Raw genomic sequence first — 27,037 nt, 5'->3', positions numbered from 1 at the left:
ATCAATGCTGCAAGCAGGCTCAAGACATGACTCACTTCAAACTTAAACTCCGAATCCCGAACTCCCTCCAATAGAGTCCATTCCTTGACCATTATATACGCGATGCTCGATTTCCGGCTCAGTGCATCCGCTACTCTATTAGCTTTTCCAGGATGATAGATATTCTCGCAGTCATAGTCCTTAAGGAGTTCCATCCAACGGCGCCGTCTCATGTTCAATTCCTTTTGGGAGAACAAGTACCTTAAACTTTGACGGTCCATATAAATCTAAAATTTCTCCCTACACAAGTAGTGTCTCCAAATCTTAAGAGCGAATATAATCGCGGCCAATTCCAAGTCGTGCATCGGATAATTTAGCTCATGCGGTCTCAGTTGTCATGATGCGTACGCCACTACTCTTCCGTGTTGCATTAGCACGCATCCCAATCCCTTTAGCGATGCGTCACTGTAAATCTCATATCCTCTCGAACATGACGGGATCGTCAATACTGGGGCGGTCGTCAATCTCTGCTTTAACTCCTGAAAACTCCTTTCAAACTTATCCGTCCATTCAAACCTCATCTCCTTCTTTAGTAACCGCGTCAACGGCGTCGCTAATGCCGAAAACCTCTTCATGAAGCGTTTATAATAACCTGCTAGGCCCAAGAAGCTCCGAACCTCGATTACTATTGCCGGCCTTGGCCAATTCGTGATGGCTTTGATCTTTGTCAGATCCACTGTAATTCCTTCCTCGGATACCACATGTCCTAAGACACCACTCGATGAAGCCAGAATTCGCACATTCTGAACTTAGCGTAAAGTGCATGTTCTCTTAAGGTCCGTAGAACCTTCTCCAAATGTAACTTGTGCTCGACGGAACTCTTCAAATATACCAGGATATCGTTTATGAACACGATTATAAACAGATCCAGAAATTCTCTGAATACCCTATTCATTAAATCTATAAAGGTAGCAGGGGCATTAGTCAATCCGAACGGCATTATCGTAAACTCATAGTGCCCATATCTTGTCCTAAATGCCGTTTTTAGTATATCCTTCTTCTTAATCCTCAATTGGTGGTAACCCGTCCTTAAATCGATCTTAGAGAATATCGATGCTTCTTGTAACTGATCAAACAGGTCATCTATCCTTGGAAGTGGGTACTTATTCTTAATGGTCACCTGATTCAACTGTTTATAGTCAATGCACAACCTCAAAGACCCATCTTTCTTTCTCACGAATAACACTAGCGCTCCCCATGGAGACGCACTCAGGCGGATAAAGCCTTTATCCAACAACTCCTGCATTTGGACCTTTAATTCTTTTAATTCTGACAACGACATCCTATAGGGTGCTTTCGAGATCGGTTATGTTCCTGGGGCCAACTCCACCACGAACTCCACTTCTCTATTAGGTGACACTCCCGGCAATTCCTGAGGAAAGACATCGGGGAAATTGCGCACTACAGCTATATCTTCTAGACTCGGCTCTCCAGCCATCGAATCAACTACAGTCATTAGAAATCCTTGGCACCCTTCGTCTAACAACTTAGTCACTTCAAGTGACGAGATCCAAGGGATCGAGGTTCCTCCTCGGTTTCCCATAAATTTGAATCTAGGATGTCCAACCGGATTAAATTGGATCATCCTATTACTACAATCCATTACAGCTTTCTGTTTAACTAACCAGTCCATACCAGCAATCACATCAAAGTCATACATGGCTAAAACCGTCAAATCTATCCTTTCTTCCCTATCACCAATCACTATCTTACGATCAGGGCATTCAAACATAATTAGCACTTTATCATTCAACGAAGTAGTCACACACAGCATAACTTCAAGCGGTTTCGGCTCAATCCCAGACAATTTAACGAACTACTCAGATATAAATGAATGCGACGCCCCCGGATCAAATAAAGCATATGCAGCATGATCACAGAGAGAGACCGTACCTATGACCATGCTAGGCGCGTCCTCAGCTTTCTTCCTTACCATTGCATATACTCGTCCTTGGGCCGGTGGCCTATTCTGATTGGAAAGCTGAATAGCTCCGAACTGATTTTCATTCCGGGGCGGCAGTGGCAATAGTGCAGGCGACCCAGCCTGTTTGTTATTAGGGCACCTCCTGAACTGATGGCTCATTCCACCACATATAAAATACGCTTCGCCTCTTTTTGGGCAAGGTCCATTCCTGTGTCTTCCTCCACGTAGCCTACACGGGGCGTTCTGATAACGGTTTGGCTTCCCTATATTTCTTTGAACTAGAGTGACAAAACAATTATTTCCCGTCATAGGCCTCTTCCCAAAACGATGGTTGTCCCAAGCCGGGGCCTGCCGTGATCCAAAGGCGGCAGCCCGCTCCATCAAATCTCACTCAATTGCCTGAGCCCGATCATATATCTCATGATATCCTCTCAAGTTCAATGAAATCATCTGACTGCGGAGGTCCGGCTGAGGTCCGGCTTCAGTCCATCTCGGAACCTCCTGGCTTTGTCCACTAGGTCCTCTATCATTCTTGAGGCAAATTTGGACAGCCTTGCAAACTCAGCTTCGTATTGATCTATCGACATCTGACCTTGGCGAAGTCTCATGAACTCGGCCAACTTTTGCTCTCGGGTACTTTCCGAGAAATACTTGCCATTGAAGGTCTCGGTAAAAACAGTCCAATTCGGGGCAGTACCAGTGGGGAACACTTGACCTCTGGTGGCTCTCCACCAATCGCTTGTATTTTCCTGAAGTTGGTAGACTACTAGGGTTACTTTTTCTTCTTCCGTGCATCCTAGCACCTCGAAAGCTTTCTCTAGCTCTTCCACCCACCGAGGTACAGCCTCAGTATCGCCTCTCCCATCAAACTTCGGAGGCTTCAACTTCAAAAATTGCTCGACCAGCTTAGACATCGGTCTGTTTGCATTTACCTATCCTTGACCAGGGTTCCCATCATTCACATGGTTCCCATGATTCCCATTGGCTTCGTTGGCCGCGGCAACAGCGGCCTCAGCAGCAGCAGCAACAGTAGCATTCCGCTCTTCAGTCTGTCTACCCATTAAAATCCCGACTTCTTGTAGTACTCTCAGATTTCCATCAACCCGGGGATCCTCTGCAACTCTAGCTTGCGGGGCCACATGACCTCGACCTCGACCTCGACTTCTCATGACCCGGATCAACACCCCACAGGTCTTTTCTCACAACCCGGGTCAACACCCTACAGGTTGGCAGCCCTCCGATCGATCCGGGCTTGTTCAAGCAAACACGCACGTCATATAATTCAATCAATTTCCACGTCTTTCACATAATCAAATATCACACCACCAATTCCAAACGACCACAACACAATTCGTCATTCTAACACGTCGTACTATTCAATTCAATTCACGAACTCACCACATTAGCCCATCAATCCGACATTCAAGTCGGCCATAATCAAACATCAATATCACCGGCAATTGCCACGATAAACCAGCCATTGAACCCACCAATTCAGCCACTAATTAAGCCACACAATCACCACAATTTAATCTAATAATTAATCACATTCACATAACAATCCTTTTCCAAACTTAGCCACTAAACCAATACTAATCACACCCTAAACAAGTTTAAATAATACCCATTATACTAAGTAGGGTTTAGGAAGTCACTTACTTAAGTTTGGCCCGGGAAAAATCGATAAGGGGCCCAAAATGGCCCGGGGGAATAGTAGTGGCTCGGCGCGGGCGAAGGCGCGACGGGCACAGTGGCCAACAAGGCGTTCGGCCACGGCCGGGATGTTCGGCACGGTGCTCGGCCACGGGCGGGGCATCGACCATGGGCGGGGCAACGGCCTGGGCGGTGGGCGACGGCTGGGCTAGCTCGGCACGGGCAACGGCAGCGGCTGGGCTGTCCGGCCACGACCTGGGCGAGCTCGGCACGGGCAGCGGGCTCGGCCATGGTTGGGCAACGGCGGCCAGGCGTGCTGGGCGAGTGGCCTGGTTGGCCGGCTGGCTGGGTGGCACGGCGGCGGCGATGAGCTACGGCGGTGGCGATGAGCAGTGGCGGCGGGCTCGTCTAGGCGAGCTGGGCCGTGACGGCGACGCGGCGGTGACGAGTAGCGGCGATGGGCTCCGCCAAGCGAACTGGGCAGTGATGGCGATGCAGCGGCGAGCTACTGAGCGAGCTGGCGAGTGGTCGGGGGCAGGAGCGGCGGTCGGGGGCGGCACGGCAGTGTCGCAGGCGGCGTGGGTGAGGTGGAACAGGGGTGAGTTAGGGCGAAGGAAAACAGGAGAAGGGAAACGAGAGGGGGGGAGAGTCGCAGCGGCGATGGAGTGGCCGGCGGCGACGCAGCGGTCGGGGGCGGTATGGCGGCGTCGCAGGCGACTGGGCGAGGTCGGACGGCGAGCTGGTGGTCGGCGGTGAGCAGCAGGGGAGGAAGCAGAAGCAACGGCGTGGGGGAAGAGAGGAAGAAGAAAATAAGAAGAAGAAAGAAGGAAAAGAAAAGAAAGAAAAAGGAAGAGAGAGAGAGGAGTGGACGTTGCATGGGGGGAAGGGGGAAGGAGGAAGGGACGCGAGCGCAGGGGGAGGGGATGCAGCAGAGGGAGAGAGAGAGAGAGAGACAAAGTCAACGCACTTGAGTGCGATCCGACGGTCCTCGTTTGAATTCGAAATCGATCCAACGGTCCACGGAAAACCCTAATTAATAATTTAGGAAAAAGGGCCAAAACACTAACTATAATAAACCCAGAGGGAGGTCTACTAGTCCAAATCTGCACCCGATCCAAATTTCACTTTTCACTTAGCCCGGGCAATATCGACGCTGGCTATAATAATATCGATACCGTCTAATTAAATTTGTCACGAAACTCCGAGAAATTCAACACCAAAGTTCGGGTTCTAAATAACGGCCAAATTTGATCGAGTTCGATTCTAGCGAAATCTCTAATTTAAAAATAACCCAAGAGTGATCAGTTCCGGGCGAGATTTTATTATAAGCGCACTGACGAAATACACGTTTTATAAATCCCAAAAATATATTGAAATTTAGAATGTCACATGCCTGTATATGCCCCGTGGGTGTGTAGATTCCACGCGCTTGTAACGGTAGTGTGTGCTTGGATTCCACGTGCCTACAGCCTCCTTTACATTGTTTGCCGGGTTTTTTTTTTGTGCATCGTGCCTGTTCGCTGTTTTCTTTGTTTTCCACCCTTAATCTACTAAAACCATTTCATCAACGAGCAAATAACAAGAAAAAACGCATCATTCGACGAATCTTAACCCAGAAACAATAATCAGAAAAATCATGAGATCCTAAACCATGGCTTTAATACGAACCGTAAGCAATAAGCGTAATTCTTTTATGTGGAAAATTCTAAAATCCAAGATCTTAGATCTCAGTGATTTTTGCAATAAGATGGATGAAGACATACCTTCGTAACAATGCCCTTTGGAGTGATTGTTGCAGAAAACAGAAGAAACGAAAAATCTAATTTCTCTCCCTTCATCCACTTTTCTGACGTATCTTATTTGATGGAGGATAAAATACAACGTTCGTTCTCATGTAGGTGGAGACAGGACCAGACTCTATTTATACAGGCCATCAACATGAGCCTTTCATCAAAGCACATTTCATTTCGTAAGAGTTGCATCTCTTCGTAGCCAATACGGTTATTTATAGCATTTAAATAATTATTAAATCATTAATTAATAACATCATGTGGGCCATAAATATTCCTACATCTTGAAGAAGGGAGGTCGAGTCACGAGGAAGAAGAAGAGGCCCAAATAGTTCCTCGGAGATCAATTGGGAAAAGGCAACCCAATCCAATGTACGTGGATCACTGACTGAGCATGTTGGAGTGGGAAAACCATCCTCATATGAAGAAGCGGCTTCCAAGGAGGAATGGAGAAAGGCAATGGAAGAGAAATTCCAAGCATTGAAGCAAAAGAGACATGGTTCATACCTCGGGCGATAGATGCAAAGCCCATATGATATAAGTGGGTCTACAAAGTGAAAACTTGCATAGATGGTTCAATCGAGCAATACACGGCTCAATTGGTGGCTCAAGGATTCTTTCAACAGTATTGACTGGACTATGATGAAAGTTCTAGTGCAATAGCCAAGATTTTGATGGTGTGTTTTCTGCTAGCTCTTGTGACCCATAAGTCGTGGAAGCTTTGGCAGATGGATATGTAGATTACTTTCCTACATGGTGAGTTAGATTGCGATATCTACATAGATCAACCCAGAGGATTTGAAAAAGTAGATCCTAATCACATGTGCACTGTATGGATTGAAGTAAGTACCTTGTGCAAGAAATATTACCAAGTCCCACATCTATTGCACTTGTACCAATTCAATTTTAAAATTTTCAATTGTACCAATTAAGTCATAAACTTTTTGACGATTTGTTAGTGTAGTCCTTCAGGCTAATTTTGACGGGAAGACGTTGACTAGACAGTCTAGTTAGAGCTAGCTATCCTATTTAGCATGGCCGGTGCTGATGATAACATCTTTTTTAAATATTTATGAATATTTTTCTTTTTTTTCCTTTTTTTCTTTTTTCCTTTCCTTTTCGCCAGTGGCTAGTCTTAGACAAGGGTTGGCGAGGGCTAGGCGAGGGTAGGCAAGGTGGGCGAGGCGTCTAGCAAGGGTCGCCAGCCGCAATAAAGAAAAAAATAGAAAAGAAGAAAAGGAAAAGAAAAAAAAGGAAATTCAAAAAATTTTAAAAATTTGCAAAAGAAGTCAACATTAGCACTGGCCATCCTATGTTGGTGTTGCTACTTAGGATAGCTGGCGTCCACGTCACTGATTTCTGACTAAAATTGGCCAGATGGACTATATTGGCAAATTGTCAAAAAATTTACAACTCAATTAGCTAAACTAAAAGGTTTATGACTGAATTATTACAAACGCAATAAGTTTAAGACATTTTTGGTAATTTTTCCGCTCATGCATGATATGGCAGATTGCTGAATTTCTGGCTTAGAAAGCCTATTCACTTTCACCTAGAGATTCAAATTTGTTCATGCAGGCATGAGAAGTAAGTTAGCTATTGTGCCAATGTACATGGATGATCTCATCACCGGATTCAACAAGAGAATTTTACCTTGAGAGAGAACCTATCGGTTCGATTTCGGATGAAGGAGCTTGGTGAACTCAAACATTCTCTCGGACTTGAAGTGGATACAAGAGAAAATGCTCTTTGTGTGCCAAGGAAAATATGCCGAAAATTTTGGCAAATTTGGCATGCTTGATTGGTGGTTGCTAAAAACACCCTAAAGGTTAATGTGAAATTTCTAGTGGAAGAAGGGAAAGATTTTGAAGATGCAACCATGCATTGCCAACTAGTCAGCAGTTTGATTTACTTGACGTTGACACGTCCAAACATTTCCTATGCAATCGGCATAGTGAGTCGATTTAATCGAAAACCAAGAAGGCCTCATTGGGATGCAGTGCAATGTATATTGGGGAATGCTAAAGGCACCATTGATGTCACACCGCGGACCCCACCGAGCCCGCGACATCCCTCCATGGTCGTATTTCAAATGTGACGTCCCAGAACTCGTCGCCAACCCAAACGAAACTTCAAGCATAGAACGCACGCGGAAGCAATTATAACACCCAGACAAGATTAAGACAAAGGGTAGTAGAAGAACACTTGAACAAATCAACCACATACTTCATTCAACGGCACGTACTAATAAAATCCAACCATACACACAAAAGGCCACTAGGGTTAAAACCACCATCATAAAAAAAGGGATAAGTGGTCAGGTAGGCTAGCCTAGCTATACAAAAAGGATCCACCAACTCCATGGGCTCCTCTTCGGGGTCTTGCTCCATCGGCTCTTCCTCGGGATCCCAAAACGCTATGACGGACCATTCATGATCGGGGTCGGGGGTCTGAAATGGTTATATAATAACCATGAGACGAGTCTCAATAAGCAAGCACCCTAACCTCACCTAGGCTAACGCGTACCTCTAGACAAATAGAATAACACCCAACACATTCTATCAACATGCAATAACATTCAAAGGCACTCTCTAGCCTTACCTCGATACATATATATATCCTTGCATGTTTGTTGGATCGCAATAACATAACCAACTTCTCAATGCACATGCACTCCAAGATACAATCAATTTCCGACACATGCATTCATAATAACATTCCAACCTATTCCAATCTCAATCCCTACACATGCTCACATCTTTTAACTTCCGACACGCACATATGTCCACCCCGATCAATACCGACCTGCGTAACAAGCCTCAGGCCCACCTCATCGTACGACTCGCGTAATACGCATCAAGTCTACGACATGACTCGCGTAAAGACGTATCAAGTCGACGGTCCTCCGATTTATCCGGGCATTATCTCGCATAGCACGCCTCAAGACAAATATAAATTCCTCGTGTAAACACGCCTCAAGGATTATAGGATCAAACGTACATCCTCATTCAATCTCGTGTATTTCCCCGAGTCAACACGCTTCAGGGCCTATCGATCATACGCGATACATATCTCGTTCCCCCACATGCCCTAATCACACACAAACATGCTCAATTCCAAATCAACAACTCAGCCCAACCAATCCATTCATAAGAGCAGCAATATAGCTCAACCATATCACCCAATCATTTCAACACCTTTCAATTCACAATTCAAGCTATACACTCAATGGCATAAATCCACACATCCCAACCTTCAACTCAGCCACCATGCACCACAACTCAGCCACAAGAGGAAGAGAAAACTGAATACACAAAATCGGGGCAAATCTGGAACAGTGCACAGTTCTGGAATTTCTTTTAAAAATAAATAGTAATTCAACTCCAAAAATTATGAATTTCGGATATGTCCTAAACATCCTGATGAACCTTACCAAAAATAAAACATCCTGATAAACATTTTTCATGAGGAACACAAAACCCAGTTCTTCCTAGAACCACCTATTGTTGTCATCCAAAATCAAACATAAAATGTTTCATTCGGACTGGCCATCCGGCTTTCAAAATGCATTTCAAGCAGTAATCAAATCTCCTTAGAAAGCTTTGAAATTTTTATATGTTATAGCCACAAATGTTCCTAACAAGTTTTGTCAAGGAAGTATTTTGAAAATAGGTCTAGAAAAATTTATAAAAATTCGAACAGACCCGAAGGTCGGAGGAACAGTGTTTTCGGCAAACTAATTTCGGTCCAAAGATGGACTTCCGAATGGCCTCAAATGACTTCCAAAAATTCCCAAATTAAATTATGTTATACTTCAAGATGTTTTGACCAACTTTCATGAAGGAAAAAACCCCAGATTCAACCCACATAGGTCTCACCAAAAATAGCAAAACTCGGCGACACAGAAGTAACAAAATCCGGGAACACAATTAACAAGCAAATCAACCTGTCTAGCCCTTAAACAAACTAACCACAGCCACTAATCAACCCCTAATAAGCCCATTGGTAACCCCTTAGCTTAGACAAGATTTAGAATGCCACTTACAAGGGGCCTAAGCTTGAAATCAGCAAGACCAACCCAGCAAAGCAGTTGCTGTTCCGGCGGCCGGACGAGAAGGACGGCGGCTGCTCCGGTCACGGCGGTCCACGGCTGAGGCACGCATGACCTGGTGGTCACAGTGAGGGGTGGTGTTGGCTTTGGTGGTGGCTGGTCTGGCGAGGAAAAAGCTGGTCGCTGGCTGGAAATGAGAAGCAGAAGCGAAGAAGAAGCAGCAGCAACGAAGCAGGAGCAGAAGCGGCGAGGAAGGACGATGCACAGTGGTGGCTGGTCCAACACCAGTTGGTCTGGTCAGCGGTGGCAGTAAGAAGAAGCAGAAGTAGAAGCATGAAGCAGAAGCGAAAGGAGGAAGCAGTAGCAGAGCCAGCGAAGGAAGAAGCAGCAGAAACCAGAAGCAGAAGTAGAAGTCAGCGGAAGAAGAAGAAAAGGGAAGAAGAGGAGTGGGTAGGGTTGGTGGGGGAAGTCAGCCGAATGATGGAGGGAAAGGGAGGAGAGAGAAGGTCAAATGATGACCCCCACATAAAAATCTCCTAATAATTTACCCTTTTTATTTTGTAATTTTCTCAATTTCTTGTCCCCAAAAATTACCACCATGTCCTCGGCCCGGGTGCCGAATTACGGGTCTACTTGTTCTTATCGGGCCTTGATGACTAGCCTTTCTCGAGCGCAAGGCCCAACGGCTTTGCTCAGCTCACTTCCGTTTTTCACGTCAAATTTTCGACAAATCCAATAAACCTTAAGGTTGGCCACGCTTATGTGACATCGTCCAAATAAATTAGTCGTGACACTTCGAGAAATTCAACATCCAAGTTCGAATTTAGGGAGATTGTGGATGAGCACGCTTCTTCGATTATTGCCTAATTTGGTAGGTGTTAACTTTTTCATACTTTTCAAGAATCCCCATGGAGATTGTGGATGAGCATTTAGGGCAAACGAGTCCAATAAAATATACAGTTCGAAAAAGTTGTGAAACAATATTTATTGGTTCTGGAAATATCATCACCCTAATTTGATTTATAATAGTACAAACATTAGGATAAAATCATAAATAAGTTTACCAACTCTAAGGTCATGTTCAATAATGAATTATGTCAAACGATAATAATTACAGCTATAACTATATTTTATAGCAAATTAACATGATTAACTTTCACAATTCCCACAGAAATGAGCAATAGTATCCGTGCTTATAAATGAAATTAGTATTATATTCATTTTTTTTGTCGGAATATATTATATATATTTAGATAAGTCGATATAATAAACACAATCACAATTCATAGGTACTTTATTAATTTACTATAATAATTAGTTATAAACAGTAGTTGAATAATGTGTATAATAATCAATGAGGACGAGTATAGGGATATTCGAGTTAGTAATGCAGTGATTGTTATTTTATTAACAGTTAATGGTAAATTTTAATTATTTATTTACGGTCCACAATTAGAATGGAATCACAATTTCTCCGCTTAATACCCCAGCCAGAACAAGGGCTCAAACCGAACATAAACATTGTCAAGATGAGTTACCTGACTTTGCCAGAGGCCGACTGCTGTGACTTGAGAAGTAATCCCAGCTATAAATGAGTCTGCTTCATGCCCGAGAAAGCTAGAACCATTGCTGGGAAAAGGCATTCTCTCAAGACGTTTAATAAACTCCTCGTGGTCGAAAGTACGGGACTCTTGATCTTCAGAATCCATTCCCGGGCCCTTGTATGTGAGCAACTCGATTACAGAGTCGGGGGCTTGGAAACATGCCCAACCCGATTCAGAGCACAAAAGGAATGTACCGAAAGGCTTGTACGAGCTTTGGCCAGTGGCAGTAAGACCGAGGAATAATCTCGGGACACAATCATCCTTGTGAACCACATGCAAGAAGCAAGAATTCCATGTCGGATGGCGCGATACGGCTTGATGGAAGGCAGTGTCCCCGAGGAGGGGCGAACCAAAAGTGATGCAAAGGGGGAGTTTGTCTTTGGTTTGATCGAGCGTGTTTAGAAGTGACAATGTAAAAAGTGAGGCAATAGATCCATTCAGACAATGTCCTGTGATTATATAGGGGATAGGCTCCTTTTTTTCGTTCTTTTCTGCCGAGGAAATAGGGGCCACTAACTTGAAAGAATTTTTAACCTGCATTGAAGCAGAATGAGCATCCATGCATAGTCCGTAGGAGCAAATGAAATTTTCAATGCTAATACGTACCCAAGAGAGTCATTCCGCTCTTACGAACATGCTCGCATATAACAAGTGAAATTAATCTTCCAGGGGCAAATGAGAATGACCAAAATGTGGACTACAACGTGAAGTTGCACCTTGCTATATTAAGAGCTGTAGTTATATACTGGCCTATAACTGATCCAATCTATTGATTCTCACACTAATCCGTTTAAACCCTTTTGAGCTACAATTTGGGCAGGAGCCTATAAATTTTGCTAATGCATGATTCATCGTACTTTTACCTGTCAAATCCCTTGACTTTTACCATCTTTTGTACCTAATAACGTAATCGACAGTATATATGGTTCATCAGTTTTTTCTCGTGTTTATATGTGGTGTGCGTTTGGAAAGAGAAATGCGCACAAAATCATTACATGAAATGCCAGTTAGGCTAAATTCACTACTTAATATCGTGTAAAATCACTCATCCTTCAGAATATTAAATTATATGTTGCTTTGCATCATAACCAACAAATTTTAAGTGTGCTTCACCCACAATTTTATGACATTATTTGATTCACGATTCACAGAATGAAGATACTGATTTACAATCACAACTATGCTAAAGAAGAATAGAAAGGGCACACTTCTCTAGCAAACGGTGCTGTCACTTCTCATCTGACAATGTTCATGATGCAAACACGTCGAAAATTGTAATGGGACAACTATTAGCACGCGTACTTCGGTGGCAATATCTTTAGGAGACGATTTCTACGGCTGAGAAGTACTTTGAGGCCTTACAGCATGAGTAGAACCGACATCGACAAGTGATTCGCAACACGACACGCCGACACATTATTTTTCAAAAAATAGAGAATTTCGACACGTGAAGATACGTTGTATATTAATTGTATATTTTTATATATACGTGATAAATTATCATTTTATGATTATTTCAATTAAATTAATTTGATTCAAATCTACAAATAAATAAATAATAAAAAAAGAGTGTTGGACAAGTGTCGGTGTCTGACACATGTCCGACACGACACGGAGGCCCCCGGAGAGTGTCCGTGCTTCCTAGCTCACGGCAACTAATTGCTAGCTGTAATTGATAACTCGAGAGAATGGATAAAAGGGCCTACCTGTTCTCGTAGTTCCGGGAACTTGCCTCGAAGAGAGTTAAACAGAGCAAAAGCAGCTTCATTCATCGAAATAGATGGATGAGTATCGGAGGGTAGGAACTGCAAGCCAGGGTCAGACTTCGATATAAGAACCGAACCGCTTTTTTCTTGAAGATAACTTGTAGTGACCGGTGAGCCGACAAAGGCAATGATATTGTAGTCTGGATGGTGCTTAATGATGGTTCCAGGATATCCCCTCTATGTCCAGATATTGCATTCCATGAATCTATAAGAATATTTGATGACACAGCCAAGTTTGCCAAATATAATCCATTGCTGAATCTGCAATTCAGGAAAACAACAGACTGATATAATCAAGAAGTTTTAGCAGTCAAAGTGCATGCTCTTTCTTTGCAGATCTTGGATTTAGGCAATTCTGTTACAGAAGCCAAGTAAAGGAAAAGAAAATCTTTACACATGCTCAGAATGTTCCACCGATTCTATCCTGTGAAGGTTGTTGGATTGGCACAAACAAGGCAACTCAACCACTGAACCACGTCCTCTTCAGATTTATAGAACTCCAAGAAGGAATTTAGCAACAATTTGTTAAGCAAATTCATTATTCCACCGAAAGGAAACTCCATTTTAATCCTTGAGATGGGGTATCCTGGTAGCCCAGTTGGCTTGTTAGAGGAACGACCATGTGTTCATATTCGCTATTCCAAAAACGATTTTGAAACTCTTAAATTCATGGCCAGAAAAGAAAACTTAAACAGTCATTCAGTGGCCACAACAAGAAATTCCAAGTCATTTTTTTCTCAATTGGCCCTAGCCAACAGAGACGGGATTATGTATTAGGGCAGTAATATAATGTTTGACTGTGTGAAAAAATTAACCACTGTTATTCCGAGCACTGGCGTAGCTGGTTGAGGCGCCGGGGATTTGCAGCTGAAATCACCTCCTGTACAGGCCAAGTGGACTAAACTTGGCCTCGCCACTATGACGGTAAAGGTTCGCAAGGTCAAGTTACAGGAGTGGAAATCATGAGGAATGAATGGAAAGGGTTGAAGATTATGTGGTGAGGTTGAAGATGATATTTTTATTGTTTTTTATTTTACTGTTGAAGATCTGAGGTGACCAGGTTGAAGATGACCATATTTTTCTCTGTCCCTTTTTTTTTTTTTGTAAGTTTCCTTTTCTTTGAGTTTTGCAAAACAGTTATTTTTTAAATTTTATTTTAAGTTGTTAATAGCCGCCTAGGATGCAACGTTGGCATTTAATGATTTCTGTTTGCTTTTTTAACCAAAAAAAAAAAACAACTCGAACAAGAAAAACATATAGTTCGGGATCTAATTGAGAAAAAAGATTAGACTAAATTGAACAAAATGCAGAAATTGGGGGACTACCAGCAATTTTGTCCCTACTTATATAGTATCTATTTGTATATATAACGATGCCCCTTATTTGCTAGTAATAAGTAAATATTTAATGCTTCACGAAATAATATACACTAAAAAAAAGAAAAAAATATAATAATATCAGAGACTTATACAGTGTATGCCTAAAGGTGGGTTTTGCCTTGAACCTTTAGGTTGGATATAAAACTAGCAGAATTGTATTTACACCATACATGAGTTTACAGTAATCTCAATAGCACTTTTAATTGTTCTGATCCTAGTTTTTAGCAAAAACTTGTAGGACTTACGGGTATAATCTATAGGAAGCGGCCTCTCGCTTGCTTGCGGAGGCAGTCTCATCAAGAGTGCTCATAGCCGCGAAGAAAAGCACCAGCAACGAGCGAAAGAAGATGCCAATCGAGGCAAAAAAAAAAGACTCCCAGATTAGATTGAGAGAGAAAAAAACAGAAAATCAAAGCCTAGAAAAGAAAAGCAGGCTCTTAGCTTGCGAATTGAAACTGAGAGCCTGCATGTGAAATTTCTTTGAGCGAGGGTTTTTTGGGAGAGAGAGGGTTGCCAACATAACTTGCTGAGGGACAAGTTGTCATCAATGAATTGTTGATTAGCCTTATGCTTTTATGCGTTTTCGTGCATCCTGGATGTGATTCTAGTTCTAAAGGAAAGACTTAACTTATGAAGGGCAACCACTGCAAATAATAAAGAGGAAGGAAGGAAGGAAACGCCATTCTCTACTTGATGGTTCAATTGCAAAACTAGAAAGGAAAGTAACTTGGAAACTCCGAATCATTCCCTACGTAAGGAACAAGTACTTATCAAATCCAAATCGTTGATTGTGCTTTTTTTGATTGCCAAGGCTCTTTACCTTTATCTTGTTTTTGACCTTTACGCTTTGAGTTTCGTTGGTCTTAAAGGAATATACGAATGCCTCGCTTGGGTGCTTTTCTGCGGGCCCTTGCCTTGATTCGACTGCTTAGATGATAAGTTTTCCCTATTTACCATATTGAGACTTCGATTTACGTCATATATTAGACATTGTTTGCTGTTCTTTTTCTCATGCCTTAATCATGATACCGTTGGATTCTCTTCACGGTTTCTCCAATTGATTGTTAGGGTTGCAGTGGTGATGTTTGAGATAAAAAGTGAGGCAAACAATCGTTGCAATTAAAGATGGTACATGTGATCGCTATGTAATCCTTATCGTTAAGAGGAACTTCCCATATTTTTATATGCTTGTCTTTTGTAAAATATGCGATTTTGTCATTATTGTACTGTATTAGCCTAGTGATAAAAAGAAAATATGAATTGATGATATATTCACTTGCTTGTTAAAATTTTTCGTAACGTGTATGTTACTCATTTTACAAAACTGTCATGGGAGAAGAACACTAGATGTAACAGTCTGAATTTTCGATCCTTTTCCCGGGATTTAAGAAATGAATATGACCAATACACTATAGTGAGATCTCACCCGGAACAGCGCATTCACGGGATGCTAACCTTAGGGGTAGGGCTATTACGGGATTGAGTTCGCACAACCAAAGAACTCGACCTGGGTTCGACCTTCGACCATAAGGATTGACGAGGGAATGTTTTGGGCCAACAGAGACCGATCTAATTGATTGATCGTGTCCGAAGGGAACTAGTGACAGACCCTCGCAATTATATGACAACCGAGGTCGTCCCGGGTAGAATAAACTTAAACGTGATTTGACTTGATGTCGGCCACGGGTCGAGAGCGCGTAATCCTAATGAGTCACCCGTTAGCCAGAGATAAGCTAAAGTTGCGATTGTTCAATTTTAGTCATTTCTTGGAATTCGGGCCCGGGAATCGAGAATTTTGAAAGTGACAATTTTGAGCGGCCGATGACGTTTTTGGCTTGGCCAACCTTGGGGCCACCCATTTCTGCAAAAAAATGGATTTCGGTTCGGGACCGGGAAAATTACGATTTTGCCCCTCGGAACCCCGACGTTGATTCTAAGGCCGTATGAGATTATTTTTCGAGGCCGATGTCATTTTGGAGTGGCCACGCACATTTAGAGTTGTTATGGTCAAAAATTGGAATTTTGGCTCAGAAGTGAAAAATAATATTATTTTAATCCCTAGGACTTTACAGTCGATTTTCGAGGGCTTAAGAAGCTATTTTCGCGATTCCGACGCCATATTATGTTGGCTACACCCATTTGGGGTTGGTACGGGCGAAAAATGGAATTTCGACCGGGGACCGGAAAAATGACCATTTTGCCCCTGGGCCGTTTTCAGTTCCGAATTTTGAAAAAATATTTGGGATAATTAAGAGTACTTATCAGCTGGATTATTGGACCTAAAGACCATTGCGCCCCTCAATTATTTGGATAGGATCAACGAGGACCGTCGGATTAAGGGTAAAATGGTCAAGTGTGTAGGATTGCGACAAGTGTCCCCTTTTGGCCCCCCATCTTTGACCGGTCAGATCTCTCTCTCTCTCACCTCACCTTCGGCCATCCCCTCTCTCCCACGATCAGCCCCTCCTCTCCCGTTTTCTCTCTCTCTCTCTCTCCCGAAATTATCTTTCTCTTTCACTCTCACGTTCTCTCTCTCTCCTCACCCTCACCCCCACCAATCGGCCCTCTCTCTCTCTCCCCTCTCCTTCGTGCGTGACCCAGCAAGGCCGGCCATCAGCTCGCCGCCGCCGGTCGCTGCCCAGCCCAGCCGCCCGGCGTCAGTGCTTCTCCTTTCCGGCCACCGTCCGCCTCTCTCTTCTCTCTCCGTCTTTCCCTGTTCCGATCGGCCAAGCTGCCGCCGAGCCACCCTAGGCCGCCTCCCCCTGCCCTGTACGTGACCATCGCCACCCTCAACCGCCCGTTTGCCGCCGGCCAGCCACCCGCCTAAGGCAGCTCAGCCGCTCGCTTGCTTGGTCGCCGGCGCCGTTGCTGCTGCTGCTGCTGCTGCTCTGTTCTGGCCACCATTCAGCCAGCTTGCCCTGTTTTTATTAGGTAAGTGACTTCCCTAATCGACACCTAGGACCTTGGGTATTGCTAGGCTCGTTTAGGACTTGGTTTAGGCATTTTAGGGGCTATTTTGGGGCTGAATTGAAGGCTGGAAATTAGTTTGTTGTGGACTGATTTGGCGATGAAATTTCGAGGTTCAAGAGGCTTGGTTAGGGCTGAGATGTTGTGGTTCGATCGGGATTAAATTGTGTGATTGATTGGAATTGTTATGGCCTGATTAGGCTTAATTGAATGACTGCACGAATGGTGATTGTGGGTTGGTCTGGATTGTGTTTCAGACAGTGTATGTGTGACCGTGTATGCTATGTGTGGCCGCGTGTGCCATGTGTGTGATCGTGAGGTGTGCCGATGTTATCGTGCATTGAAGTTGCGTGCCAAATGTGGTGGCGTGATGATGCGAATGTACATTGAATTCGCGTGTTAAGAGTGTGTGATTAGATGGCGTGTTCGTGTGGCGAGAATGTGCAATTGTGAAATGTGTGTGAAGTGTGTATGTTTGGCCGTGCGTTTGTTGGCTGTGTGTAAGAGTGGTTTGAGTGGAACGACGGTATGGAAATGTAGGATTGGTTGGAAAGGATCCGTCCTGAGGCATGTTCGTTTACGCGGGACGATGCCGTCCCTGACGCGGTGACGATGCTCGGCCCCACGGGGTGTCGATGCCTGACGTGGTCAGAAGACCGTTGGCCTGATGCGTTTTACGCGGGCACGGTAGAGAAGGAAAGTTGAGTGTAGGATTCCGTCCTAAGGCGTGTTCGTTTACGCGGGACGATGCCATCCCTGACGAGGTGACGATGCCCGGCCCGACGGGGTGACGATGCCTGATGAGGTCAGAAGACCGTTGGCCTGATGCGTTTTACGCGGGCGCGGTAGTGGTGGAAGAGTTGAGAATGAGCGGGAATTGGCTTGAGGTGCGAGGCTTGAGAAAGTGACGCATGGTGTGAGTTAGTGTGCGAGTGTGTTTGTATCGCGTGATGTGATGCTTAATTATGGGGTAGAAACTGCTAGGCACGGTATGGGACGTGCCCAAGTGGTTTCTGTTTTATAATTAAGGCACGCGCGCGTCTGTGATTCCTTGCTGTGATGTGCTGGTTGTATTATGGTCTAACATGCAGGAACATGCATGATGGGTTCCAGGTAGGTTCGTGTGTGATTGTTAGAGTGATTGATCGTTGTGTGAGATGCGTGTTCTGTCTGGCGGTATGTGAGTGCCTACGTGGGGTTTGGGGTTGTACACTTATTGAGATTCGTCTCATGGTTGTATAACCACCACTTTCAGACCCCCAGCCGTAAACCCAGGGAGCCCGCTTCCTCTTTTTGAAGTACGAAGAGCCGCCCATGGTGCCCGGTGGATTCACAGGCGATGCCCAAGAGATTTCCGGAGGATTGAGCCAGATGAATTAGGAGCAGAATGGAGAAGGGCGACCCTTAGGTTCTTCCCTAGGATAAATTTTAGGGATTGTGTAGTTTTGGGTAGACCTATAGTGAAGTTAGGTTAACCAGACCCCTGATATTTTATAAAAACGGTGGCGGAGGATGTTCGTCGGTATTTATGTCTGTAATATGATGTTTGTATATTTGGTGCTGTATGAGCATGTTGTTGTTTGATTCTTATGGTGTTCGACCCCGTCGTCGTCATCTTTCTGTCCGGGGTTTTTATATTCGCTTCCGCATGTGGCTCTGATGTTTGGGTTGGGTCGGCGACGTTCCTGGGACGTCGCATCATTTCGACCGGAGCCGGATGTCGCGAGCTCGATGGGGTTCGGGGCGTGACACTAGAAGTGCCAAAAGATATGTACGGCGCTAACTTTAGTGCCAAAAGTTTTCGCCGGATCACTTAAGTGCCAAATTGGAGAAAAAACGATCACTTAAGTCTCAACGGCGAGAAATTTCGGCCAAATTAATACGTGGCTTTTATAATTAAAATTTTAATCTGGGTTGGGTTTTTTTTTTAAAAAATCAGTCTATTTGGCATTTTCATGTGTATATTTTGATTTTTTAAATATTTTTTCTGATTTTTTTCTTTCTTTCCTTCTTTTCTTTTTTTCTTTTCTTTCTACTTCTTCTACTTTTGGCCGGTGACCAGACAATGACCACCAGTCACGGCCGGCCGCCTGGCCTCACTCGAATGAGGCCGCCGTCGCTCGCCACAGGCAAGGCTCGGCGAGGGTTGGGCTCGCCTAGGCAAGGGCGCCCCTCGCTAGATCCAGCGAGGCCGCCGTGGCCTAAGCGAGGGCGAACCTCACCGGGGCTCGCCCTTGCCCAGGCAAGGGTCGGCCTCGCCTCGCTAGATCTGGGCTAGGCGAGGGCCGGCCTCGCCGGATCTGGCGAGGGGAGCCCTCGCCGGGGCTCGCCCGCCCTTGTCCAGGCGAGGGTCGGCCGGGCCTTGCTTGTGGCCGGCAACGGCGGCCTCGTCCGAGCGAGGCCAGCCGGCTAGCCATGGCCAGTGGCCAATGTCCGGTCACTGACCAAAGGTAGAAGAAAAAGAAAGAAAAGAAAAAAAGAAAAGAAGGAAAAAAAGAAAAAATCAGAAAAATATTTAAAAAATAGAAAATATATGAAAATATTATTAAAAATTGTCTCCGTCAGCGCCGGCAGTGCCACGTAGGACTGAGAAATTAATAAAATAATGCCACGTCAGATTTCCGGCGATCCAAATCGGAGTTGGCACTTAAGTGATTGTTTTTTACAAAAAGTGGCACTTAAGTGATCCGAAAAAAACTTTTAACACTAAAGTAAGCGCCGTACATAATTTTTTGCACTTCTAGTGTTCTTCTCCCAAACTGTCATCCTACTATTACTCGAATTCAGGGTTGGTCCCTGTACTATACCTTGTTATACATTTATTTCCCTAACTTATTTCCAATTGCAATTGAAGGATAAAAATCAATTTTTTTTATCAAAATACGGACAGAATATGTTGAGTCAGTATGGATAAATTGACAAATGATGCATATGGGTATAAGTTTCTAAAACACGTTACACTTTCGGTCCTCGTACTTTTAGGAATGTTCCAATTTAGTCCTTATATTTCAGCATTTCTAAAAATTTTCAGATGGAGATGTCACAAAAGAAATTAAATGTTTGTGGAAGAATTAGATAAGGACCAATTTTGTCATTAACTTAGTAGGTATCATATTTGGATGAAAAATTGAGTTTAATCTTTAATTGCCGCGAAACATGGTCGAAGGATCAAAACTGAAATAGGACAATTGTCATGCGACGACCAGTTTTGCAATTTCTCCAAAAATACTTCTAAAATGGAAGGAATGAAAGGTCCCGCCTTTTTTCACTGAAATGGAAGAAGAACATGAAATTCAGCACAGCGGAAGTTGCTCACCGCGAAAGATCAAAACTTGACGAAATGCTTCTCACGCAGTGTGAACCCATTTAGATGGAATCCGCTTGGTTGACCTCAGGGAACGACTACGAAGTGTTCTTGAGCTTCAGGGGCAAGGACACTAGCACTGGCTTCACCGACCACCTCTACAATAGCCTCGTCGATGCAGGGATCTCTGTCTTCAGGGACGATGACAAGCTCCGCATTGGCCTGGATCTTCTCCGAGCTATTAAGAGCAGTAAGATCTCGATCCCCATTCTCTCTCCGGAATATGCATCCAGTAAATGGTGCCTTCGCGAGATCGCCCGAATGATCGAGTGCAAGAGAAGTGAAGGGCACATTGTCTTGCCCATATTCTACAACGTCGAGCCCGGGCATGTGCGACACCAGACGGGGAGTTTCAGGAATGCCTTTCATTCAATTCATTCAATTTAGAACCGTTAGGAGGCAGAGGTGGTCCATGTCGCGCCACGCTTTTTGGACTTTCGGGATTTGCGCGCTAAGGAGGTATTTCCGTGTAAGGATCTCTCCCAGACCACACTTCACGTGACAGTGGATAGTAATTTCCTATTTAGTCTAAGTTTGTGATTTTGGAGTCGCCACTAGTCATTATTGGTAGGTAGACTAGAAACCTAATCAGGGTATGGGAGAAATACCACGATTCTACGAACCAGAGATTATTGGTAGTCATTATTGATAGTGGATAGTAATTTCCTATTTAGTCTAAGTTTGTGATTTTGGAGTCGCCACTAGTCATTATTGGTAGGTAGACTAGAAACCTAATCGGGGTATGGGAGAAATACCACGATTCTACGAACCAGAGATTCTGAGTACGGGGACTTGGTTACGTTATTGATCCTAGATTGAGATCCCTAACGTCATTTCGGTACCTAAGAACGATACGATGTCTAACATGTCATGCAAATTTCCGAGGCTTACTCACTAATTCTATCCATTCTAATCGCAGGAAAAACCAATCAAGTAATAAATGTACAATCAATGTCAATCAAATCAATCAATCTGTGGTCTCTAAAAATGAAAATCAATCAAAGCATTCAAACCCTAATGAAGCTCTAGAAGCTTATTCATTTCACGATTTACATTTTTTAGGGTTTTAGGGTTTTTTAGGGGTTATAACCCCTGAATTTGAGATTTTCTAAAAATACCACTTGGGCACTTTCAAAAATTCAAATTTCACTTTCTAAGGTTGGCCACAGTGTTTTTTGAACCCTTCTGTGAATTTTTAAAATTTTTGAAATTTTTGATTTTTTTATTTTTCTTTTCGGAAATTTCATTAATCGAGAATTAATTTTTATGATTTTCTGAAAATTATTATGAATTTACTAATTTTTCAATTTTTTATTGATTTTCTAAATTTTTCACATTTTTTATTTGTATTTTCTGAATTTTCTGAATTTTTATGCATTTTCTGAAATTTTTTTAATTTTTATGAATTTTCTAATTTTTTTATTTTTCTGTGAATTTCCTATTTTTTTCTGAAATTTTTCGAATTTCTAAAATTTTTTTGTATTTTTCTGATTTTCCACATTTTTTTTGAATTTTTTTTTTATGTTTTTATGAATTTTTTATTTTTTATTATATTTTTTTAATTTCCCACCGGGAAAATGAACTGGACTGGCCAGGTTCAACTCGGTTCAGCTTGACCGAACCGAGTGTCGCCGGCGCCGGTCGTCGGTTGTCTTCTTCGGCGGGTGCGACACCGAAACGGCGCCGTTTTGCCTCCTGTTCATTGAGGCATTATGTCGAACAGGTGGTGTGCACAATTTTGTATTCAACATTTTCAAGACCGTGACTTTGAGCCCGCCGCCGATGACCTCCCAGTGCCCTTTTTCTATTGATTTTTGGTTCTGTATCAGGTTTATATCACCCTCTATCAAACTAAACCAACTGATTAGCCGTCGGACCGTCACCGGCCGGCGAAAATCTCGTCGGAAAATGCCAATTTGTTACTAACCTAAACCGTGCTCATCAAAAGCTTTAAATCCCTATTCTATTCACCCTAGCCATTTCTAACGCTCTAAACATTCATCAAAACATCAAATAAGTTTGGAAAACACTAACTTGGATGGCCATTGGCCATAAAAATATTCCGGTGAGGTCTGAGGAGCTCCGACGTGAGTTTCATGGTGGCCGACTCGGTCAAATGCAATTTCAACCATCCAAAATGCAACAAACGATCAAACTTGTGATCAGAAACATGCTTTGAACATTAATATTCTCAAAATCGCAGAGAAAATGACATACTCAAGCAGGACAGAGTTCAAACATCAATTCTAGAATTTTATCAAATCGTGACTGTGAGCAAACTTTACCTACTTCGTTCAACAATCACACGACTTCTCCGAACTGATTTTCTGCTACAGAGTCCTTCTCTGACACCTAGGCTTCAAGTAGGTGGTCTTGGCCTCGCCGGAAGAGCTCTGAGCGCGTCGGTCGAGCTTGATTTTCAGACGTTCACAGTCAACTTCCGTTCTGGTTCGCCCGAGGAGGAGATCCTCCCTAGACGGTCGATTCGCCGACGCCGTTCAATCGATCGGTGCCGACCACTCGACCTGGGGATCTCCACTCCTCTCTCTCTCTCTCTAGATTTCAGGCTTTTTTCCTCTATTTCTCTCTCTTCTCTCTCTTTAGCAAATCGTCGAACACCTTCTTCTCTGCAATGTTCAGTTTTTCTTCATTTTTGTTCATCAAAATTCCCGCCCAAATTCGGTTAGAATCGTCTTAGAATCGGTTAGATCAAATCTTTGGTACCAGCTGGAGATTCTCCAGCTGGCCAAGTCAATTTACACGTGCTAGATTGACCGGGAGAAGCTCATGAAGTCTTGGGTTTAATTCAGTTTTTCTGGGTTTTATTGTGGTTCGGGCGAGTCGAGCGACGAAGGTGACCGACCTGGGTCGGGTCGGGTTGACCAAATCGACCCGGCAGACCCGAGTTGGTCTAAATTCGCCAATTAAGCTCAATTTTGACCTAATTTTCAAAATTAAACCCCAAAATTGAATTCCCCATCATATTTTGAACCCAAACATGTGATTTTCCCCAATTTTTGTGATAATCATGTCCAAGATTTTTCCATTTTTGTATTCGGGTTAATAGGGTTTTGTTCAATTTGATGTCCTAATGACTTGATTAGGCAAAAATGATGTCAAAATTGAATTACCCACATCTAATTAACCCTAGAAATGATGGTCTCATGGTTCGACAATTTCATATTGGCCACGATTCCCAATTTGGGCTCAAAATTCTTAATTTTCAATTGAATTTTGGGGCTTTCTGATTTCTTTGAAAAATTGTGCAATTGGACTGACCATTATGTAATTCAAGGTCCCAGAATCATTTGTTGTGAAGACACTATAACTTAAAATGACTAGAAAAGATTTAATTGAATTTTTGGTTCAATTCGGGTTTGATTTTGCCCAATTTTGGGAAAAACATATACCCGATTGATATTTTTCAAAATTAATGATTTTTTAATGAAATTAGATTTAAAATAAGACTAATGACTATTTTTATGGAATTTTCTGATTCCATTTACTATTTTTCTTGATTTTCTCACTCATTTTGAATAAAAGAAATTAAGGAAAAATACAGGAAAATGCTAAAAAATTTATTTTTGGTTTAGAAGTAGGTTTCTAGGCTTGGGCAAGATTCCTAGTCCTAATTTTGAGATTTTTGAAAATATGAAAAAAAATAAGCTAAAAATCAAGTGTCAACAGCTGCCCCTCTTTGAGATTGAGCTCGTTAAAGGTTGATCTCAAAGACAAGGTGACACCTGAGTTTTAGTCGACTCAATGAACAAGATAAGATGGAAATTTCACAACAACTGATTAGGGATCTTACTTTTGAAATTCGTAATCTAATCCAAAGGCTCTCTTTTCAGAACATATTTTGGAAGGTTCTTAATGATTGAGGGAGAGAAACTTACCTATTTATGAGCATATCTTCTTTACTTATCCAAGGGCATGAATTGATGGTGGTGATGATTATGATGGTTATTCTGATTTCATGGGTTAAAGACGAACCCACGAACCATGAACACCTGAGGCTCATCGCCTAAGGATTTGGAAATTTGCCTAGTGATTCCTCACCAGTAGGACTTCGAATTTGCCTAGGGGCTCCTCGCCTGTAGGACTTTGAATTTGCCTAGGGGCTCCTCACCTGTAGGACTTGAATTTGCCTAGGGGCTCCTCGCCTGTAGGACTTTGAATTTGCCTAGGGGCTCATCGCCTGTAGGACTTTAATTTGCCTAGGGGCTCCTCGCCTCTAGAAGTTTGAATTTGCCTAGGGGTTCCTTGCCTGTAGGACTTGAATTTACCTAGTGGTTCCTCGCCAGTAGGACTTGAATTTGCCTAGTGGCTCCTCGCCTGTAGGACTTGAATTTGCCTAGTGGTTCCTCGCTAGTAGGACTTAAATTTGCCAAAGGGCTCCTCGTTTGTAGGACTTGAATTTACCTAGGGGCTCCTCGCTTGTAGGACTTTGAATTTGCCTAGGGGCTCATCGCCTGTAGGACTTGAATTTGCCTAGGGGCTCTTCGTCTGTAGGACTTGAATTTGCCTAGAGGCTCCTCGCCTGTAGGACTTTGGATTTGCCTAGTGGTTCCTCCCCAGTAGAACTTGAATTTGCCTAGGAGCTCCTCGCCGGTAGGACTTGAATTTGCCTAGGGGCTCCTCACTTGGAGGACTTGAATTTGCCTAGGGGCTCCTCGCCTGTAGGATTTGAATTTGCCTAGTGGTTCCTCGCCAGTAGGACTTGAATTTGCCTAGGGGTTCCTCGCCTGTAGAACTTGAATTTGCCTAGGGGCTCCTCCCCAGTAGGACTTGAACTTGCCTAGGGGTTCCTCGCCAGTAGGACTTGAATTTGCCTAGGGGCTCCTCGCTTGTAGGACTTGAATTTGCCTAGAGGCTCTTCGCCTATAGGACTTTGGATTTACCTAGTGGTTCCTCATCAGTAGGACTTGAATTTGCCTAGGGGCTCCTCGCTTGTAGGACTTGAATTTGCCTAGTGGTTCCTCGCTAATAGGACTTGAATTTGCCTATGGGTTCCTCTCCTGTAGGACTTGAATTTGCCTAGTGGCTCCTCGCCTGTAGGACTTGAATTTGCCTAGGGGCTCCTCGCCTGTAAGACTTGAATTTGCCTAGGGGCTCATCGCCTGTAGGACTTTGAATTTGCCTAGGGGTTCATCACTTGTAGGACTTTGAATTTGCCTAGGGGCTCTTCGCCTGCAGGACTTTGAATCTGCCTAGGGGCTCCTTGCCTGTAGGACTTGAATTTGCCTAGTGGTTCCTCACCAGTAGAACTTGAATTTGCCTAGGGGCTCCTCGCCTATAGGACTTTGGGAAAACTTCAAACAATGAATGCCTTGACCGTGAGTTATGTGATTTTGACGTTTCACTAACCTTTGTATGGTTTTTTAGTTGACCAAAAACTATTTTGAAAAGTAGTTTTGAAATTAATCAAAACTATTGAAGCATGGTTTTTTCTTAGCTTACCACAAACTGTTTGAAAACCTAGTTTTAAGTTGACAAAAAACTTTTGAAATCTGGTCTGGAAACATGCATTCTTTACATTAATGCATTTCAGATAATCAAATTTCCTTTTTTTTTTAGGACCTTACTAAAAAAAATTTCCTTTTTGAGGAATAATTTGAACAAAATGCTTGCAATCTTTCAAGAAATGCTTGAAATAATCGTTTGGAAGACCTTCATTAGAAAGGATTTGTTTCAATCTATGAGCTTGGTCTTTTCTTTATCTGATTGAAAGGGGATTGGTCTGATATCCCTCAATTTTATCTCTCTTAATCAATCCTTAGGTGTTCGAAGATGTTCGCAATGTATACAATCCAATTGATCTGATAAGGTCTTTCAAAAGGTTGTAATGTTGGCTTGGTCAATGGCTATTCAAAGGATATGCATTCTGAGGCTAAGAAAAAGGATTTCATCATATCTTACTTCGGGTCTTCAAGTTAAGAACCTCGAGAACAAGACAAGATATTATTGCACACACTTCTTTGAGCGATGACTTCTTGTCATAAAGTCATGTTTCTACTTTCAACATCCCAATCTGAAGAGTCTTTGCGGAGAGGTTGTATTGTTGGTATTGGGTAGGTTCAAAAGGCTCATTTGTTTGAATTCAGGGTTTTTATGAAATTGGTGATCTTCTTGGCATCACCACCCTTTTTCTCTTTTGCTCACTAGGGATCTTTTTTATGAACATCAGAGTCCCCTAAACATTCATTACAATCTCTTCTCTTTTGCTCATTCTCACTTGTTGTGATCTATGATCTCTCATGGTCTTGACTTTGCTTTCTCATGACTTTTTTGTCATTTCGAGCTTTCTTTTGAACTCTTTTTTTTTTCTCATTTTCCTCGGGCATTTGAACTTGCTTTTACCAGGCACACTGCTTTTTCATGCCCCAGATTCTTTTGCTTTTGATTTTTTCTAAGGACTCTGTGTCATGCCCTTTTGTTTCCTATCTATTAAAGTGGATCATATGCTCATGCTCCAGTGTGAAGAGATGATCACCAATTTA

At 43.1% G+C, this 27,037-nt stretch overlaps 1 protein-coding gene across 1 annotated transcript; it reads right to left on the bottom strand.

Annotated features, from left to right (window-relative positions):
• Positions 1 to 12,702: 12,702 nt before the first annotated feature.
• LOC115689919 (uncharacterized) lies at positions 12,703 to 14,803 on the bottom strand. Its single transcript, XM_030616109.2, has 2 exons — positions 14,452 to 14,803; positions 12,703 to 13,088 (listed from the first exon to the last, which is right to left on the bottom strand). Exons 1-2 carry the CDS (start codon positions 14,514 to 14,516, stop codon positions 12,830 to 12,832), a joined length of 324 nt encoding a protein of 107 aa, XP_030471969.1. The 5' UTR covers positions 14,517 to 14,803; the 3' UTR covers positions 12,703 to 12,829.
• Between the last annotated feature and the right edge of the window lie 12,234 nt (positions 14,804 to 27,037).

Source organism: Syzygium oleosum, unplaced genomic scaffold (assembly GCF_021117445.2).
Source record: "Syzygium oleosum isolate NSW1041296 unplaced genomic scaffold, Sole_v2.1 Sole_v2.04, whole genome shotgun sequence".
NCBI classification, from domain to species: Eukaryota; Viridiplantae; Streptophyta; class Magnoliopsida; order Myrtales; family Myrtaceae; genus Syzygium; species Syzygium oleosum.
Note: the sequence above shows the minus strand (reverse complement) of the source record. Positions and strands in the feature narration are given on the sequence as shown.

What these genes read in the sequence shown, in the direction of transcription:
- LOC115689919 (XM_030616109.2), bottom strand. Translation starts at nt 14,516, where the DNA reads ATGAGCACTCTTGATGAGACTGCCTCCGCAAGCAAGCGAGAGGCCGCT. An exon ending in GCTTCCTATAGATTATACCC is followed by an intron (nt 13,089 to 14,451) that starts GTAAGTCCTACA and finishes CCTGAATTGCAG; the next exon opens with ATTCAGCAATGGATTATATT.